Below are 18,374 nucleotides of genomic sequence, written 5' to 3' on the forward strand. Positions count from 1 at the left end.
CTACAGGTCTGCCTATATGTTGTACTCGTATAATAATGATTTAAAATGGCTTCGAGGCGAATTATACTTTTTTCGTTGTTTTTTTTTTTTTTTTTTTGAGATACACACACAACGGTGTCGACCCGAGGCCTTAGACACCAGCACACACACAATAACTGATTAATCAGGGCGAGATATGTGTAACGGCCACGCCAACGGGGGGATACGTGGGGACAGGGGTGGGGACACCCTTGGCGGATGTATTCCGACCACCCGTTAGGGGATTGGTGGTCGTCCTCACACGGCCATCCACAAACTCTGCCTCCCGGACGCCTGGGATTACAGGAGTGAGCCACTACTCCCGGCTTTTTTCGTTGGTTAAATAAGGTTTCTTTTGCGGTTTAGTTAAGTCGAGATTATACAGATAACAAGTAACCGATATCGATATTTCAAAGGATATTACGATTTTATCGATAGAGGTCGGAGACGGTTAATCATTATTCATGTTTAAATTGATTTTTTTCGGGGAAAAAATGTAAACAAAGAAATTTGCCGGTTATTATTTCGGAAAATGATTAACAAACATGTATTATTCGTAAAATTTGAGATTTTTATCGAAAAAAAACGTCGTTTTTCCGATTAATTTTACAAATTTATCAAAAAATTAATCGGATAATACAGAAATATAAATTACTTGATCAAAACATTTTACGAATAATTTTGAGAGCTTTATCTATTGAATAAAAGTTAACCATCCCCGACCTCTATTTATCGATATTATTTTAACCAACATAACGATTTCATCAGTATCGTTATTTCAACCAATATCAGGATTTAACTAATACAGCTATTTCAACCGATATCAGGATTTCTTCAATTTTAAACCAATATTGTTATTTCAACCGACATCATAATTTCACCGATACTAAACCAATACGGTTATTTCAACTAACATCAGTTTTCAGAGATACTTCATCTGATATCAGGATTTCAACAAAAATTTCATCCGATATCAGGATTTCAACCAAAATTTCATCCGATATCAGGATTTCAACCAAAATTTCTTCCGATATCAGGATCTCAACAAAAATTTATCCCGATATCAGGATTTCAACAAAAATTTCTTCCGATATCAGGATTTCAACAAATATTTCTTCCAATATCAGGATTCCAACTTAAGCTGTTGGTTAGCAAAATATCAGTTGCCAATATTAGATGCCTACCGTAACATTCCATATTAATATCAATCATGATATAGGTGAAAATCACTTCTGATATAGGTTAAAATCACCTCTGATATAGGTTAAAATCACCTCTGATATAGGTTAAAATCACTTCTGATATAGGTTAAAATCACTTCTGATATAGGTTAAAATCACTTTTGATATAGGTTAAAATCACTTTTGATATAGGTTAAAATCACTTTTGATATAGGTTAAATTCACTTCTGATATAGGTTAAAATCACTTCTGATATAGGTTAAAATGAGGGTTAAAATCACTTCTGATATAGGTTAATATCAATTCATTAATAATTCTATCATAAATAACTCAATATACAGTTATGGTTTTGGTAGTAACTTCAAACCATTCACCAACAGAGTTAGTTCAAACCATAGTTGACCTTTCGATTTTTGCGCCCATAAGTCAGGAGAAGAACATTTGCGGGCCCAACAAGTGGCGCACGCCAGGGCGGGGGGAGGTCGTGGACCCGACGTGCATCGTCTCACATCATCAAGGCGCATCTAATTGTTAATGACACTCTGCAGCGGAGAACCTGGCAGGTTGATTAAACGCGGGGATCAGTCGCCGATGTTATAATCAAGCGCAAACGAAGAAAATTACCGGAATGCATCGGTGCGAAAAAAGAGTGGCGGACATATCACTGGCTCGCTAATCGGAATATACTTCAAACGATACGCATCAGCTGCCATCTATCCTTCAGGAAAAAAAGCTCGGATATTATTTTTCAAATCAAATTTCTGGCGGCATTATATAAATAAGTATAATCGGAATATTTCCAAGTGCTTCGGATGAGATCACAGCCCGAGGACATACCTGTCCATTTTTCTTTAGCAATTAAAATTTATTTCCTCCGGATAGAAATTAAAGGAAAAAAATTTGATGTTTTTTTTCGACGAATTTACGCGTCGACCAAAATTTGCATACTTAATTGAGGACTTTTTAATTACATTTGGTTATTTCGGCGAAGGAAATAGTGGTTTCGTCCGAGAAACATCAGCTCTTTAACTGCGCGTGAAATCATTTTAAATTGACGATGTCAAAAACCTTTTACCAGTTTTTAAATTGGATGGTCAGTGGGAGCTTAAACTGCGCTGAAATATCTATGAGAAGGCACTCTCTTTTTCAAAAGATCTGGTCTCGAATACCAAATTTAGATTTGGGAAGATAGTGGAAAGCTGCCATCTTGGCAAAATTTCGAGATAAACATTTCTTTTTGCTACAAAAACGAATAATATTAGGTTTTGAATGCGAAAAAATTCGTAAAATATTACGTTTACAGGGCCCCCACTCGAATCTTAAATTTTTTTATAGGAAAAATTGGATTATATTTCTAAAAATATAGGACTTTATAGGACTATTTTTACAAAATTATAGGATTTTATAGGACTATATACGCTATTTAATTTACTAACTTTATGCATTTAAAAACAAAATCTATATTTAGATAAATCTTAGATTTTCACTTAAAAAATAGAATCTATTTAACCATTTTATCCCAAAAATATACTAGTAGCTAACCATGTTAACAATAACAAAAGTATAACTAGAATGACTTGGTATAGGAATTTATCCTATAGCTAAATCTAGCAGTTTCACTGCGTGGTTGGATTTGAAATGAGCAAAATATCAAAATTATAGGATTTTATAGGACTTTTGGGGGATTTCGCTAAAAATATAGGTTGTTATAGGACATTTTTGAAAATATAGGATATTATAGGAATTATAGGACCTCTGGGGGCCCCGCGATTATAATATCTACGTTAAAACAAAGATAATTTAAACTCGTACCCTAGATTCGAAATCACTCTCTCGCGCGTTGCCGATAGCGTTTAACCACTTCCCGCCGGAACTCACACTAAAAATTCGCTCGATGGTTTGCGCCTTACCGCAACCACGGCCAACTTCGATCACGCGCTGCCGCGCTATAGCGCGTGATCGAAGTTGGCCGTGCCACAACCGATGGAGCCCGATTTTTCTGAGGTCACGTGCCTGAAAAGGGTAAACGCTTCGTAACAAAACCGTCAATGGGAAAGCTCTCAGTATTCGAATCTAGGGTACGAGTTTAAATTATCTTTGGTTAAAATAACTACCAATAAAATAATCATTGCGTGATAAAAAATACCAATGGTATATTTATTTCATAGATACTTCGACACAGTATTTTCTTTCTATAATACTAGAATAAAAAATTTGCAGCGTTCAATTTTCCAAAGAAGGTTTGACCTCCCAATTTCTGTCTCCGAGACTGCGTTGACTCCTGGGTAGTTGGTTGTTCTTACTCATCTTGGCTTCGGTTTGAAAGTAGTCGGAAGAGCGCGGAATATGAAACCAAAGGGGAGATAGCACCAGAGATGGTTGTTCCATCATAGACCTGGAAGGTGAGCGCTTGTCGCCGAAACCCCTCTTGTCGCCGAAACCTCTCTTGTCACCAAAGCCTCTCTTGCCGTTAGCGACGCATTCCAACAGGGAAGCTCGGCATCGAGTCCTCAAGAGCAGCTTAGGGGAGGCCCCGGAGTCGGGAAAGGGACCAACCAACAAGTCGGTGTTGAAGCGAGACTGCTGGGACACGTCCTCGCGACCGGATGGCGCCTGGAAGTTGCGGACTGACGGGATGGAGGGAGCGGAGAACAGGCCGTCGGACATGACGTCGATCTCGTTGCTGGCGGACGTGGTGCAGGACGAAAAGAAGGCGACCAGGAGCGTGAATGCAAAATAAAGGAACCTGAAAGACAAGAAAACGGCTCACACGCGAAACGCTCAAAGACGGCCTCTATCGAACACAATGGACGGAAGCTTCGTGCTCTACTCCGACTTTACTACAACATATGATAAAATTAAAATTAAGTAGATTAGTCCATTATGAAAAGGGATAATAAAGCTAAACCTTAAACAAAATTGAAGAAATTTAAAAACTTACAAATAGCTCGTACCTATAGGTTTTCGAGCGAACAAAAAGACGCGAAACTCGGACCAAATAGATCTTCGAGTGAAAAACTAAATGAAATTAAATAAAATTCCAACGGTAGACCGGTTTCGTCCTATTTGGGACTCGTCAGTACCGTGCGGGAAATCTGGCTCGCGACTATAACACCGCATAGAGAAACTAAGCCTAAATATTAAAAATTTCAAAACGAGTTGCGTAGCAACGGAAAGCCGAATAGGGGGAGAGTGGTGGAGATTAGTATATACGCAATGCACTTCATAAATATAATAGATTGTAGACCATTGGACCGAAATCCCATTCGTCCGAATGTACCATTCAACCGAATTCCAATCGACCGAAAACCGCGTTTGGCGCGGTTTTCATTCAATATACCGTTAGTGATACATATTTAGATATCGTAGGTTACGTGACGATAGTATATCTAATTTGGACTAAACTATGTCTTAAATATTTATTATTTCGTACCGACGTGTATTTTTAGACCTTTTTCCCTTGAAATTTGATATTTTCCGGGTTTAATTTTGGAAAATAACCTTGATAAGACCCGACGTGAAATAGTTGCCTACCATATCTAACCTAACCCAACCTAACCTAACCCAACCCAACCGAACCTGAACTAACCCAACCCAACCGAACCTGAACTAACCTAACCTAACCTAACCCAACCCAACCTAACCTAACCTAACCCAACCTGAACTAACCTACCCGAAGTGAAAACGAACCAGATTTAAATTTCCCATTCAACTGAATCCCGCCATGTTGGGCTATAAACGAAAATACTTTTCGGTTCAATGGGATTCGGTCAAACGGGATTCGGTCCAATAGTATACAACCCATATAATAATATAAAATGGTTTTTTCGCATGTTCTGGGTTTTTTGAGCAGGTTAAAAAGTGTAGCCCTATCACATCATTTTACTTTAATTCTATCTTGATAAAAAAACGAGTTGGAGTAAGAAGGGAGTAGTTAAAGGTTAAAGGTTATTTATTTGCCTTAGCAGCCGTAGTTTTGTTTTAAGATGGCGACCAGTGGTGAGGTCGTCACTATATGACTCATTTTTCTCATTTATTTAATAATAATAATAATCAGCTAGGCTATTACCCAAGGCACCACTTAAGGCCTAATTCATCAAGCGACATTTAAAAAGCTTGGCACATGTGAGAGGATGTTCAAAACCCGTCATGTTTTCGTGAAACGAAATTTAAACAGACGAATTTTCTATATAAGCTAGATTACTCACTCTACTCCTCCTTTCGAGGAGGAGTAAAAAGTGTAACATTTGAGCTCTGGAACAAGCCAACACAACTCGGGACAGGGTAAATCTTACCCCGAGAACAGACGAATTAAACCACATAATAATTTAATTAGCTAGGCAAATACCCAAGCCATCTAGCGACCCTTAATGCCTTTAAATAGGCCTTTCCATAAAATATTTCTACTTGCTTTCACTGGTTTTTTTTTCTACGTTACCCACCACCAACTTCGCTAAAACTAAACAAAAAGTTGGCTGTACTTTTTGCATTTCCGGTAAGATTTCCCCCAGAGTTAACTTTGACAAGTTTTTATGGAAGGGCGGAAACCCCTTTAACCAGTGTGGGGGAGAACTTATTAACGCGGAAAAATCTATCAAATCATTCGATAAACATAAGTTACAACATGGATCAAATTTCTATGGTTACGATGTCTTCATGTTAAAATAGAAAATGAAATCTCAAAAGCTAGATATTTATCTATGTTGTGAAAGATATTGGAATCCCCAAAAAATCAAGGCACTAAATTTGACTATTTTAGCGTTTCATTATCGGACATCAAATAATGATTTGGCTATTTCAGCTTTTAATTATCAGACATCAAATAATGATTTGGCTATTTTAGCTTTTAATTATCGGACATCAAATAATGATTTGGCTATTTTAGTTTTGAATTATCAGACATCAAATAATGATTTGGCTGTTTTAGTTTTTAATTATCGGGCATCAAATAATGATTTGGCTATTTTAGTTTTTAATTATCGGGCATCAAATAATGATTTGGCTATTTTAGTTTTTAATTATCGGGCATCAAATAATGATTTGGCTATTTTAGTTTTTAATTATCAGACATCAAATAATGATTTGGCTATTTTAGTTTTTAATTATCAGACATCAAATAATGATTTGGCTATTTTAGTTTTTAATTATCGGGCATCAAATAATGATTTGGTTATTTTAGTTTTTAATTATCGGACATCAAATAATGATTTGGCTATTTTAGTTTCGAATTATCGGACATCAAATAATGATTGGGCTATTTTAGTTTTTAATTATCGAACATCAAACAAGGATTTGGCTGTTTTAGTTTTTAATTATCGGGCATCAAATAATGATTTGGCTATTTTAGTTTTTAATTATCAGACATCAAATAATGATTGGGCTATTTTAGTTTTTAATTATCAGACATCAAATAATGATTTGGCTATTTTAGTTTCGAATTATCGGACATCAAACAAGGATTTGGCTGTTTTAGTTTTTAATTATTGGACATCAAATAATGATTGGGCTATTTTAGTTTTTAATTATCAGACACCAAATAATGATTGGGCTATTTTAGTTTTTAATTATCAGACATCAAATAATGATTGGGCTATTTTAGTTTTTAATTATCAGACATCAAATAATGATTGGGCTATTTTAGTTTTTAATTAGCCGACATCAAATAATGATTTGGCTATTTTAGTTTTTAATTATCGGACATAAATCGGGGGTTTCCAGATAGAAATTCTTCAAAAGATGGTTAAGAGATCGCTGAACTCCCCTAAATTTATAATATAAACAGCGTTTATTAATTGAATTAAAACCGAGTTAAATTTAGAAAATTAGGAAATACAAAGTTTTGGTGATAGTTAAAATTTTAAAAATTATGTTAGGTAATTAAAGATTTAATGCGGCTAAATTAAAAGGTTAAGCCCATACAAACAAAACTGAACATTTTGTGTATTTTGATGATGATTTGAATAAATATTCTATTTTTTGGTCAATAGGTAAATGTAAATGTATAAATTTGAAAGTCAAAATAATAATCCAGCTCGATCTTTTTTTTGGCTTTAATTTAATTTTGGCACTATTTTTATTACGAAACATATTTCGAGTCGGTTATCGAGTATAAATTTTTTTTATCGAGTATTCGAGTCAAGTAATATTGAAGTCGAGTCGAGTAATCGAGTACTTGATTAAGTTGAAACTATCTTATTCGAGTCTAGTAACTAAAAATAAAACCTCGAGTAATATTTTTAAAGAGTCGGGTTATCGAGTACTTGATTAGGAGCTGGTTTTATTCAAGTAATTATGAAATTAAATTTAAAAGGAGTATAAAGTAACTTTCAATGCTGAAAAATATTCCTTTAATTTAAATGAACCACAGTTTCCACAACTTTGTAGGTACCGTTTATTGCCCTCCAAAAGTTGTAAAAACCGCTCTTTGAACTTTGAAGCAACGAGGATAGAAATAACTAATACTCGACGAGTTTAGAGAGCAGATTATTTGAGTAATCGGGTACCCGAATATGCAATTTTTTGGTACTCGGTAATCGACGAGTATTCTCCAATTACTTATTCAAAATCGAGTTCGAGTACTCGACCTCAAAAAAGGCCGAGTACTCGATGATGTTCGGGTACTCGCACATCCCTATATATAATAATAATAATAATAATAATGATAATCAGCTAGGCTAATACCCAAGGCACCACCTTAGGCCTAAGTCATCATGCGACTTTTGAAGCCATTAATTCAGGTGGCCGGGTTACAATGCGTAGGTGGGTGGTGGCAAGCATTATTCAAGTGTTATTAGCACTACAGAGATAATTATATTGGCATTTATCTTACATACTTCCACTAATACTATTTGCAAGATTTTCAGACCAAGATTTTAGATAATTATTTCTTAAATGTTTTTCGATTATAAAATGGAGAAACCAAGTGTCGCTTGATGACTTAGGCCTAAGGTGGTGCCTTGGGTATTAGCCTAGCTGATTATTATTATTATTATTATTATAAAGGGGAATTACATTTTTTAAACCTAGAGGATATGATGTTTAAGATTGAAATTGGTTTAAGTTACGTGGAAGTAGAGTTTAAGCCACCCCTCGCAAACGTGTAGGGATAATTTGTAGGAGTGTAGACGTAACTTTATCGCGTACAATCTACACTACTACAATATCTATACGTTTAACCTGTCTAATAGAGGGGTTAAGCAGAGCACTCTAGACGTTTAAAAAAACGACTTTTTCCGTTTGTACTTCAGAGTCGAACATTTAACAACTTCAAGACGACGCCATGTACAAATACGAGTATACAAAGAGAGCAGTGTTGCCAATGTTAGAAAGTTGAAATTTCCATAGCTGGATAGTAAATTTCACACGAATTTCCACACCCCTATTTATCCCCGCCCCCAAAGAAAACCAACGGAAAACATGTCATAAGTTTTAAAATTAAATTTCATTGAAATTCCCTTTTTTAAATATTTTGGTTTTTTGTTTGTAAGGCCTATACATTGTTCGATTGAAGTATTAGGAGACACCTACTTTACATTATTTCTAAAATTCTAAGATTCACGAAAATACACAGCTCTAGATAATTTTGAGCTTTCTATTAATAGTCAAATTAAAAATAACTCGCCGACATGAAAATCCCCACAAAATCAACGATTTAAAAAAAACCCTTTTTCCCACAGATCCAAAATGGACCCTAAAAATTCCCACAACCTGGCAACACTGAAAGAGAGACATTTGCGGTACAGTCGGGCTCACGAAGAAACGAATAATTGTATTTCGACAAAACTCATACCCATACATAACGCCTGTTTTAGTATTGTTCAAACGACGTTTTCAATACTTCGTGTACCCTGGGTTAGCTAAAGGTGTGCAATTTGTAAAAATTCGATTGCAAACGATACTTGATTGCGTCAGCCGGCGAACTGAAAACGCGCTTAAGGGCTAATTTTCACTCGTCCAAAAACGCCACGACGGTTGGCTTCGACGCAAAAAATTCCCGTTAGGCCTAATACAATATTTTTGCGTCCGCCGTCACCGTCGTCCTGTTTCTGTCCTAGTGAAAACTAGCCTTAACCGATTTTAAAGGTACTCCCGACGTTGCTGTTAAAACGTCTTGAGCGCTTTGCTAAACCTCTCTACTATCTCTGAAACTTTCTAACAGTAAATATTTGGTTTTACTTTCCAACAAGTGAGGCGAACTACAGGAAGGGTACACATACGTTAAAAACATGCCAACAAAGAAACGCATTTGCAACAGTAAATTGAATTTACCACAACTTACATGACGATAGTTTGATTTCGAAGGTTAAAAGAAGAGAAACCGAATGGTGACCGGGTCAAAGAAGTATCACAATGAATTCTGAACTCAAACATCGGGGTTCTCTTTTAAATATACTTTTCAGAGCCATCGCTCATTGGTTGTTTAAAAGACGAGTGGGACGAGGACGTCACCAGGTATGGGCTCACGGGGACCGCCACCCCCTCTTTCCCGCCCTTCCCCTTAATCAAACAATGCGTTTGATACACCGCTTCCCTCCCTTCTTCGAAAGTGGGCAGCCGGAGATATATCATCGAGGAGAAACTGATGAGGCGGAGAGATAGAGATGCTTTGTCTTGGCAATCACGCGAGATATTCCCTTTAAAAGACAAAGCGAATAAAATAATTATTGCGAAGGGATCAGAATTGCCTTAATTTGGTTACTTACAAAGTCAACGCGACGGGATTTGCTCTAATTGGGAAACCCAAAGTAGGCTCGGATTTCTCGCAAGAAAATCCGCCCCAGATTGATAGTCTCCCGTCCACGACGGCAACCGTACCGCCTTACGTACCTTAATTAGAGCCGTATCCTAAGATTGTCTGTCGAGCCAAAAAAAACTGCGGATTTCTATTAAGCCCATTACCTTGGAAAAAAAGGAATTCTGAGTTTTCTGGCCAATAGAAATAAATGCAAAGAAGGCGTACCATCTTCTTTTAATTATAAATGGAGTCCGTTTTCATTTGACCACCAAGAAACGTAGAGGATTAAGACGGATAGATGTTCTACCATAAGTAACATAATAACGATAAGGATGACACTTCCTATGGCTTTAATGCTAATATTCTAACCGAACCTTTTTTTGGCACTGATACTCTCTTCAAGCTGTGACTTGGACACGCGACTTACCGTTTTGGATGACTACGTTTTGATAAAAATTTACGCCTAATATCGGAGAGCACGTTCTGGATTCGTGAGGGGCTTTGCCTTGGTTTTGAAACCCGCGTGGGATAAAAAAACATAAGCTCGTGGGTCCGAGAAAAACTTTTTTAATTTTTATCATTTTAGCCTAATATTCCGCCTATCTATCGGAAACCAGATATTTCGGCTTAGCGGAAGTTTCGAATATTTTTGACACTAGAGGGCTCTGTGCTGAGAAAACATCTTAATTACGCAATAACTATGAAAATCAATTTGGTTGTAAATCTCGTTAATTGTCATACTTATTGTTATTATGCTACTTATGGTTCTACCCATATTACCTAATAATCCTTACGGTATATGTATTTATTTATACCATAACTCTATAATATTGTTCCATAAGTTTGTCACTTTGGGGAATATTTTACTGAGAGCTAGTAACGAAGTGACGTCAACACCAGAAGAAAATCTCCCCCTAGCGAGGCGCTGTCAAAGGCTACATGTGACACGGGAGCGAGCGGACGCAAAACGGTGACGATGCTCGTAATGCAGTCTGTCTTGTGAATAGCTCTCACATGTCAGTAAAATTTTTGCATGTGAAGAATAGGAAGTGGCACACTTATGTAACAATCTTATACACTTATGTTCATACTTATAGATAATTACTATGTCGCATTTCCCCCGGCACAAAAAGAGGGGAAGTCAAACATTAATTGGTGTCTGCTTCAATCGCGTTGGAACCTGACAAAGTTTAATTTCTACGAAGATTGTGAAAGCCTAAATAAAATTTTATTCGGACTTAAAACCGTGCAGGTTATGATCGTGATGATAAGTGTTAGAATCCAGTCAAGGAAATAAATTATTAATATTTTATTATCCTGTTCAACAGCCATCATGAATAAACTAAAAAAAAATTGAATTTTACAATAAAAACCAAATTTTTATAATTTAGACAAAAGCCGCTACTTGGTCTAAGGTTCCAACTAGGAGCAGCAAACGCAAGGAGAACGCAGCTAGCCTTTAAACACGCTAACGCAGTGTTGTGCACAAATTTCATTAGACGAACCTTTACGCTGAACGTTTTATGGAAAGGGGGGGAAGACAATTTCCGAATTTTCCCTTTCCGACGGCAGCAGGCGCTAAAGCGTCTAACCAATGAAAAATGTACGCAAGAAAATGAACGACTTTTGACGTGTTGCGTTCTCCTTGCGTGGGATGCTGTGTTTGTTGCTCCTAGGTTCCAAGTTCTCCGTACACGTTTCTACCACTACCCACGTGACACGACGTCACTTACGCTTTTCCCTAGAGATAACAAGTTCGGCCTCAAAATGGCGGACATGGTCAAAACTACCTTATATTACGTCGGGTATAAATTCATTTTCGTATTCAACGCCCCCGAAAGCTACCCCTAAGCAATATTAAATAACCAGGAATGTGTGTGGTCACTTTCGTTTAGAATCAATAGAACACGATTTACTAATTTTAACTCAAAGTATGCACACCATAATTCATATTAAAAATACCATATATATATAAGTTTTATATTTTAATTTTAAATTACCAGAAATATCTTATAACGTTGTCGTGGACGCGGTTGGGTAACAATATTGTTGAATATTCGAAACGTAATATTACAACGATTGGCTGAAATTAATAATGACGTTCCTCGGAACAAAATTGGAATGTATTTATAGCTCTTCCGGAGCTCGTAAACTTAACTAGAAAGCTATCTTTAGTTCGAAGAGAACATTGCTTGCATCGTCGGCTTTATCTGGGAACGACACGTGTCAATATAGATTCAAAGTTAATAGTTTTCGAAGGCAAACCGAGAGGCAAACTTGGCTCACATTCATAACATCGAAAGAGAGAGATAAAGTCAGTGCTAGGCGACAAGTTAGCGACCCCCCGGAGTTTGATTTACCTCATAACTCGCGGCAAGGCAAGGCAGAAGCTCCCTGGGCAAGGAAAGAATTACCCCTACTTCCCTCGAATCCTGTCATCAGACCCGATAGCTTTTCTCAATATATCATTGGACTGCCCCCTTTAAAGACGACTCTCTCGAGGTACTCTTAATATTAGACGGGATTTTCTTGTCAATTAAGAATAATAATAATAATAAGCTAGGCTAATACCCTTGGCACCACCCTAGGCCCCAGTCATATAGCGACTTTTATTGCCGTTAATTCAGGTGGCCGGGTTACAATGCGTAGTAGGGTGGTGGCAAGCCCTGCATGCCACGCGAGCCAACAGCTCCCTACACATTAAGTTTAATCGTGAATTTATAATAAATCTCTAAGCGTTAAATAGTTAGATACTTTTTCCTTGAAAAAGTTTTAGGTATGAGAACACGGTGTTAAACTTTGTACATTTAAGATCTTAGTGCTCGACATTCGATTAATTTTTATCTATGAATAAAATAAGCTCGGCGATATTTAAATAATATTTCTTTGAATAAAAATTGTAAAATGTTTAAATAATCGAAAGTGAATAAGCCTATTATTTAAATAAAACAAACAATTATTTAAATAAATACCACTTTTATTCAAATAAATGCTTGGTTGCGTAAAAAAACATAATTAAATAATTAAGTTAAAAATTAAAATGATATTCTTTTTACCAACGTTTTTTAAATAAATCGGAAAATTTGTGGATAATGAATAAACAATTCCGAGCACTATAAGATCTTCTGCATAGGTTCGTTTGGAAATTTAAGGGCCTGTTGCAAAAGCCCTAGCCAAAGCGCTAGCCCATAGAATTTAACATGTACGATTCTAGCAAAGCAGACTTTTGCAACGGGCCCTTAATCTCGATCTCGACAAAATATTTATTCCAATAAGAACTTCAACGATATTCCCCATTAAAGTCAAATATAAAATTGATGCAACCACGACTTTATCCTGTGGCTTCGTGGTTGATTTTTTAGGTATGAAATAAATGAATAAGCAACATTTACATGTTTGATTTCACCAACTTTGGTAGGTTTATTGATTGATCTGTTGGTATTTTCACGGGAAAAATTAATTTTGTGCAAATGTTAACGGTTAATTTTTTTTAGACTGTGCACGACTCAGGGATTTTAATGACAAGAAAGAAACTTTTTTTATATTTTATTTAAATATTTTAATTTTTTATGCTAAAGCGAGATAAGATGGGCGAAAATGAATATTTTTAAGAGCGAAACTGTGAAAATGTGAAAATGAACGATGTTTTTGCAGAATTTTTCTGTAAATTGGAAAAGTCAACGAGTAACAAATGACTAAGGCCTAGCTAGGAAAACAAAGGAGCAACTTCAAATCAATAAAAAGAAAATGCATTTCCCTCGAAACATGTTCAGGCCATTCGAAACCAATTGTAACGTAAAGATCATTAAAAAATAAACAAATAAACAAATTACAGGTAGCTATTAGCTTTGACTGAATTTGCGAGGGGTAAGACACTCTGCGAACTCGGTGTACACTGCCGTACCTTTGGCAGTGCTAAATGGAACTCGAGAACTCCTGAAAATATGTACCTTTAACAGTGCTAAATGCACGAACTCGGTGTACAGATTATCTGAGACTGTCTTACCACTCGTGAATTTGGACATCTGCCGATTACACTTTGGCTTCACTGCCAAAATGATTTGCTAAACTTGGACTTTGAATTACAGTATTTCGTAAAATAAAGGCACGGTCTTTGTGCCCAAGGGCAGGGCAGGATTAGCGGGCAGAAGGGTTCCCAAGAATAACAGGTGATATATATCTTAAAAGTAATTTTATAAAAATACTATGGAAATTAGTCATTTATTAAAGTACTAACTTTTAAATCTAATTTTACTATAGAAAATATTACTAAATTAGTGATATAATAATTTCTACATTTCTCGCTTAATAGATTACTAAATTATACTTTAGTAATTTGCAAAGCGAGTTAATTTCACAATGCTAAATTTGTAAATACCAAGAACAAATAACCAATAGAATAATTAAGAAAATTTATATAGTCGTTTTCTAAACTGAGTAAGTTATTTTTTATATCTTTAAGCTTAAAAATTAAATAAATTACGAATAACTAATTAGTTAATTTAGTAATATGCTGATTTTTAAAATTAGTGTAGTAATTTTGAAAACCCAAAATACTAAAAATACATAAACCTAAATAGTATATTAATATATTAAATTGCTAAATTAAAGAATTAACAACTTTCTAAATTAATGAATACACTTTTTAAATTAATAAATAAACTTTTTAAATTAATGAATCAACTTTTAAAATTAATGAATCAACTTTTAAAATTAAAGAATCAATTTTTTAAATTAATGAATCAACTCTTTAAATTAATGAATCAACTTTCTAAATTAATGAATCAACTTTCTAAATTAATGAATCAACTTTCTAAATTAATGAATCAACAACTTTCTAAATTAATGAATCAACAACTTTCTAAATTAATGAATCAACAACTTTCTAAATTAGTTTATTACTAATTACTTTTTAATAACTGGTTTAATTAGTTATAATTAATTGGCTTAAATAGTCAAATGGAAATTCGACAAAAAATTTAAATTATTCATTTAGTAGAATTAATTTACTAAATTATAATATTCTAGATAAATAATTGACTAAATTTCGAATTAATAATCGAATATTTATGGTGAAACTACAAAAACCCCTGTAATTTAATATGATATTTTAGAACCCCCCACCTATCCCCCAAAACGTTTTGACACTTAGCAGCCTACGTATTCCAAGGTTTTGTCATAGACAGATTTTAAGAAAATAGGACATCATAGAATACTATTTTGTCAAATATACCTGTTTGCTCGCAAACTAAAAAAATCGCAAGCGTGGGCGTTCAGCTAGATCTAAAAATTAAATCGCGTCATCATCATTCGAGTCGAGATTATGGCAGATATGGCACAGGTCATAATTTTAGCCTGATCTCTTACCCTCTTTGCCTTGGATGACCCAACGTGACGCTCACCCCACCGATAAATTCGATAAGCCACGTTTTCCTTGTCAATTCTTACTTCATAAACACGTTTTTATATTCGATATAGATTCAGTGCTTTATCTTCAGCCCTGGCTCTTGTGGAACGTGATGTAGTATCAGAAAAAATGTTACTTAATACATATATAATTCAATGTAATAAAACGAAGTGTATCTAGCCACAGAAGCAGTATGGAATTTGGAAATCCGCTATCGTACGGGTTGACATTTCCAATCGACTAATGGATCATTTCCTCAAACCATAAGTAACATAATAACAATAAGTATGTCAATTAGGAAACATTATCACCGAACTTATTTTCAGAGCTGTGGCGCCATCTAGGTGTAGTTCTCAGCACAGAGCCCCCTTGTGTCTAAATATGTCTAAGGCGAAATATAGTACCAAGGATGATAACACGCTACTCAGTTCGAGTGATAATCCAAATCGAGAATGGGTTCGGTCAGGAAATTAGCATTTAAACAATATGAGGTGTCATACTTATCGTTATTATGTTACTTATGTTCAAACCAAGAAGGTATATATTTATACTTAAAGAAAATAGACAGGTTAAGTCACCCTCTTCAAAACGTGAACGGGAAACTTGTAGCTGAGATTAGATTGCACACAATAAAGCTACTACACGTTTTCGAGCGGTGGCTTAATCTAGATATTGACCATTTTTTCTAATGCCAGCGGTTCATCTTAGCTGCTTAGCAAGTCATTCTCCCGGAGGAGAAATAAATACATTATCGCACAAACGGATTCGGAGAAATCAAATATCCAATTTCATGTAAGAGAATAGGCCGATAAAAAATATTTCGCCTAAGTTGTTCTCTTTCCCTCACTACAAGAGGATTTCAGAAAGGGGGTAGAAAGGGGAAGTAAGTCTGTGACGTATGTTTAACAGCAGCGCCATCTATGTACAGATATCAAAACTATAAAAAACGTTAAAAACAAATTTCGTCTGCTGCAGTATTTTTGTGGGAAACATAAGCCTTAGCAAGAATCGGGACCTTACGCGAACGTTTCGTATGATTAACACGTCAATTATAAGTTAAAAATATAAAATGAATCGTCTAATTGGAATTGGAGAATCTGTTTGCTGTTTTATTTACATTTATCAAAAACATTAACAAACCTTTTCTTTGGAGAATCCATCGCTTCTAACTTGCCGATTCGTGAATTGCGTTAGACTGCAACAAAAAATCGCCGAAGTTGGCCGTAAATTCCAACCATTCAGAAAAATCATCTTTTTCGCAGGTTTACGCGGGGGAAGTACTGATGGAAAGTCTCCTCGTAGGATAATATTTTTATCGGCGCCACAAGTTTCCGATATTTCATATCGATTGATGTAGCATTTACATCTTTGCCCAAATGGTTTCAGACATAGGCCCGATTTATGGGGCGATCGATTGCCCGAATTGATATTGCTATTGATTTATAGCACTGCATAGTGAAACTAATACCAATCGAACGACAACTCAATTATGCCCTTAGCAAGTGTCAATGAAGTGTAATCTACGTTGCAATTTAATTTAGTGGATCAAAAGCCCTATTTGGTTAATAATTAATATCATGGCTCGATAGTTTGAACTAATGCCGTGCTAACGTTGCATCAGTTGAAATCTTCTTGAAGAGTAATTGAAGTTTCGCTGGGACCCATTCGCAGTTTGTGGCGAAAGGTACTCACCACAAACTTCACCTAAGTCACGACCGTCTACGAGAGCAGTATAAATAACAGCCTTTTGTTTTAATAATAATTAGCTAGGCTAATACCCTAGGCACCACCACTGGTCAGCTTGCGACTTTTAATGCCTTATTCAGGGTTCATACAACATTTGGAAAATTAATTTCCTTGATAATTCCAGGTTTTCTCCTGGAAATTTCCCTGATATTTCCAGGTGCTAAAGCACCGTATGTTTTCGTTTAATCGAAAAAAATTATATATAATTATTAATGCGCTTCCAAACTCAAACGAATTTCCCTGATATATCCAGGTTTTGGTTAAATATTTAAAATTTCCCTGATATCTCCCTGATTTTTTTGGAAAGAATCTGTTTCACTGAAATTTCCAGGTTTGTATGAACCCTGTTATTTACCGGTGGCCGGGTTACAATGCGTAGGAGGGTGGTGGCAAGCCTTTTCCACCTCAATACCTAGAGAAGAGAAGATAAAACTAATATTACTATAAATATTAAAACTTTTAGCCATGGTTTATTATAAATTGTTAAATTTTAAAAAAGCTGCTACTTCATGACTTAGAAAAAAACTTTATTTTATTCGGAGCTTTCGGACCGTGGTCCTTCTTCAGCGAGTGACTAAAAAATTCGGCGAAAACGTGGTAAATATTTCAAATTAAACCTTAACAATAGGGGAACTAGCGCTTTTACATGAGCAAAAAAATTAGGCGAAAACGTGGTAAATATTTCAAATTAAACCTTAAAGCCTGGTTCACACTATGCGATTTTGCGGTACGCGACCGGTCCCGCGCGACAAAATTTCAAAGATCGCGTCGTATGAAGGGGTTTTATGAAGTCGCATGCTAGCATAAACGTAAAATGTCCAAATTAAATGATCAAAATGGGAATTTATATTTCATTTGGGAGCGTGTTTCTGGTATAATATTGCTAATAGCACTAAGTCCAATTCGAAGCTTTTCTTTACATCGTACCCGTTCGAAATGTTCCGCTAAAATGAGAGCCCTATTCAAGAAGCAAATGGTTGAATGATGAGATGGATTCTCTATTTGGAGGCTACGACATGTTTCATTTACGGTCATTGCTTTCTTCTTTGCTATCGACGCGTTGTGTGAACGAAATTCTGGTGCGACCGCGTTCAGAATCGCGTACGACAAGGAGTCGCGTACGATAAAATCGCATCGTGTGAGCCAAGCTTAACAATAGGGGAACTAGCGCTTTTACATGAGGAAAAAAAATTAGGCGAAAACGTGGTAAATATTTCAAATTATACCTTAACAATAGGGGAACTAGCGCTTTTACATGAGCAAATAAAATTAGGCGAAAACGTGGTAA

The 18,374-nt window shown here is 35.7% G+C and overlaps 1 protein-coding gene across 1 annotated transcript; it reads right to left on the reverse strand.

Annotated features, from left to right (window-relative positions):
- Positions 1–3,357: 3,357 nt before the first annotated feature.
- LOC149923011 (uncharacterized) lies at positions 3,358–9,646 on the reverse strand. The gene is made up of 2 exons (XM_090163512.1): positions 9,478–9,646; positions 3,358–3,945 (listed from the first exon to the last, which is right to left on the reverse strand). The coding sequence occupies exons 1-2, from the start codon at positions 9,567–9,569 to the stop codon at positions 3,423–3,425; spliced, it is 615 nt and encodes a 204-aa protein (XP_090019638.1). The 5' UTR covers positions 9,570–9,646; the 3' UTR covers positions 3,358–3,422.
- Positions 9,647–18,374: the final 8,728 nt, after the last annotated feature.

The sequence above is a fragment of the Leiobunum rupestre genome, chromosome 11 (assembly GCF_980474605.1).
Source record: "Leiobunum rupestre chromosome 11, qqLeiRupe1.1.hap1, whole genome shotgun sequence".
NCBI lineage: Eukaryota > Metazoa > Arthropoda > Arachnida > Opiliones > Sclerosomatidae > Leiobunum > Leiobunum rupestre.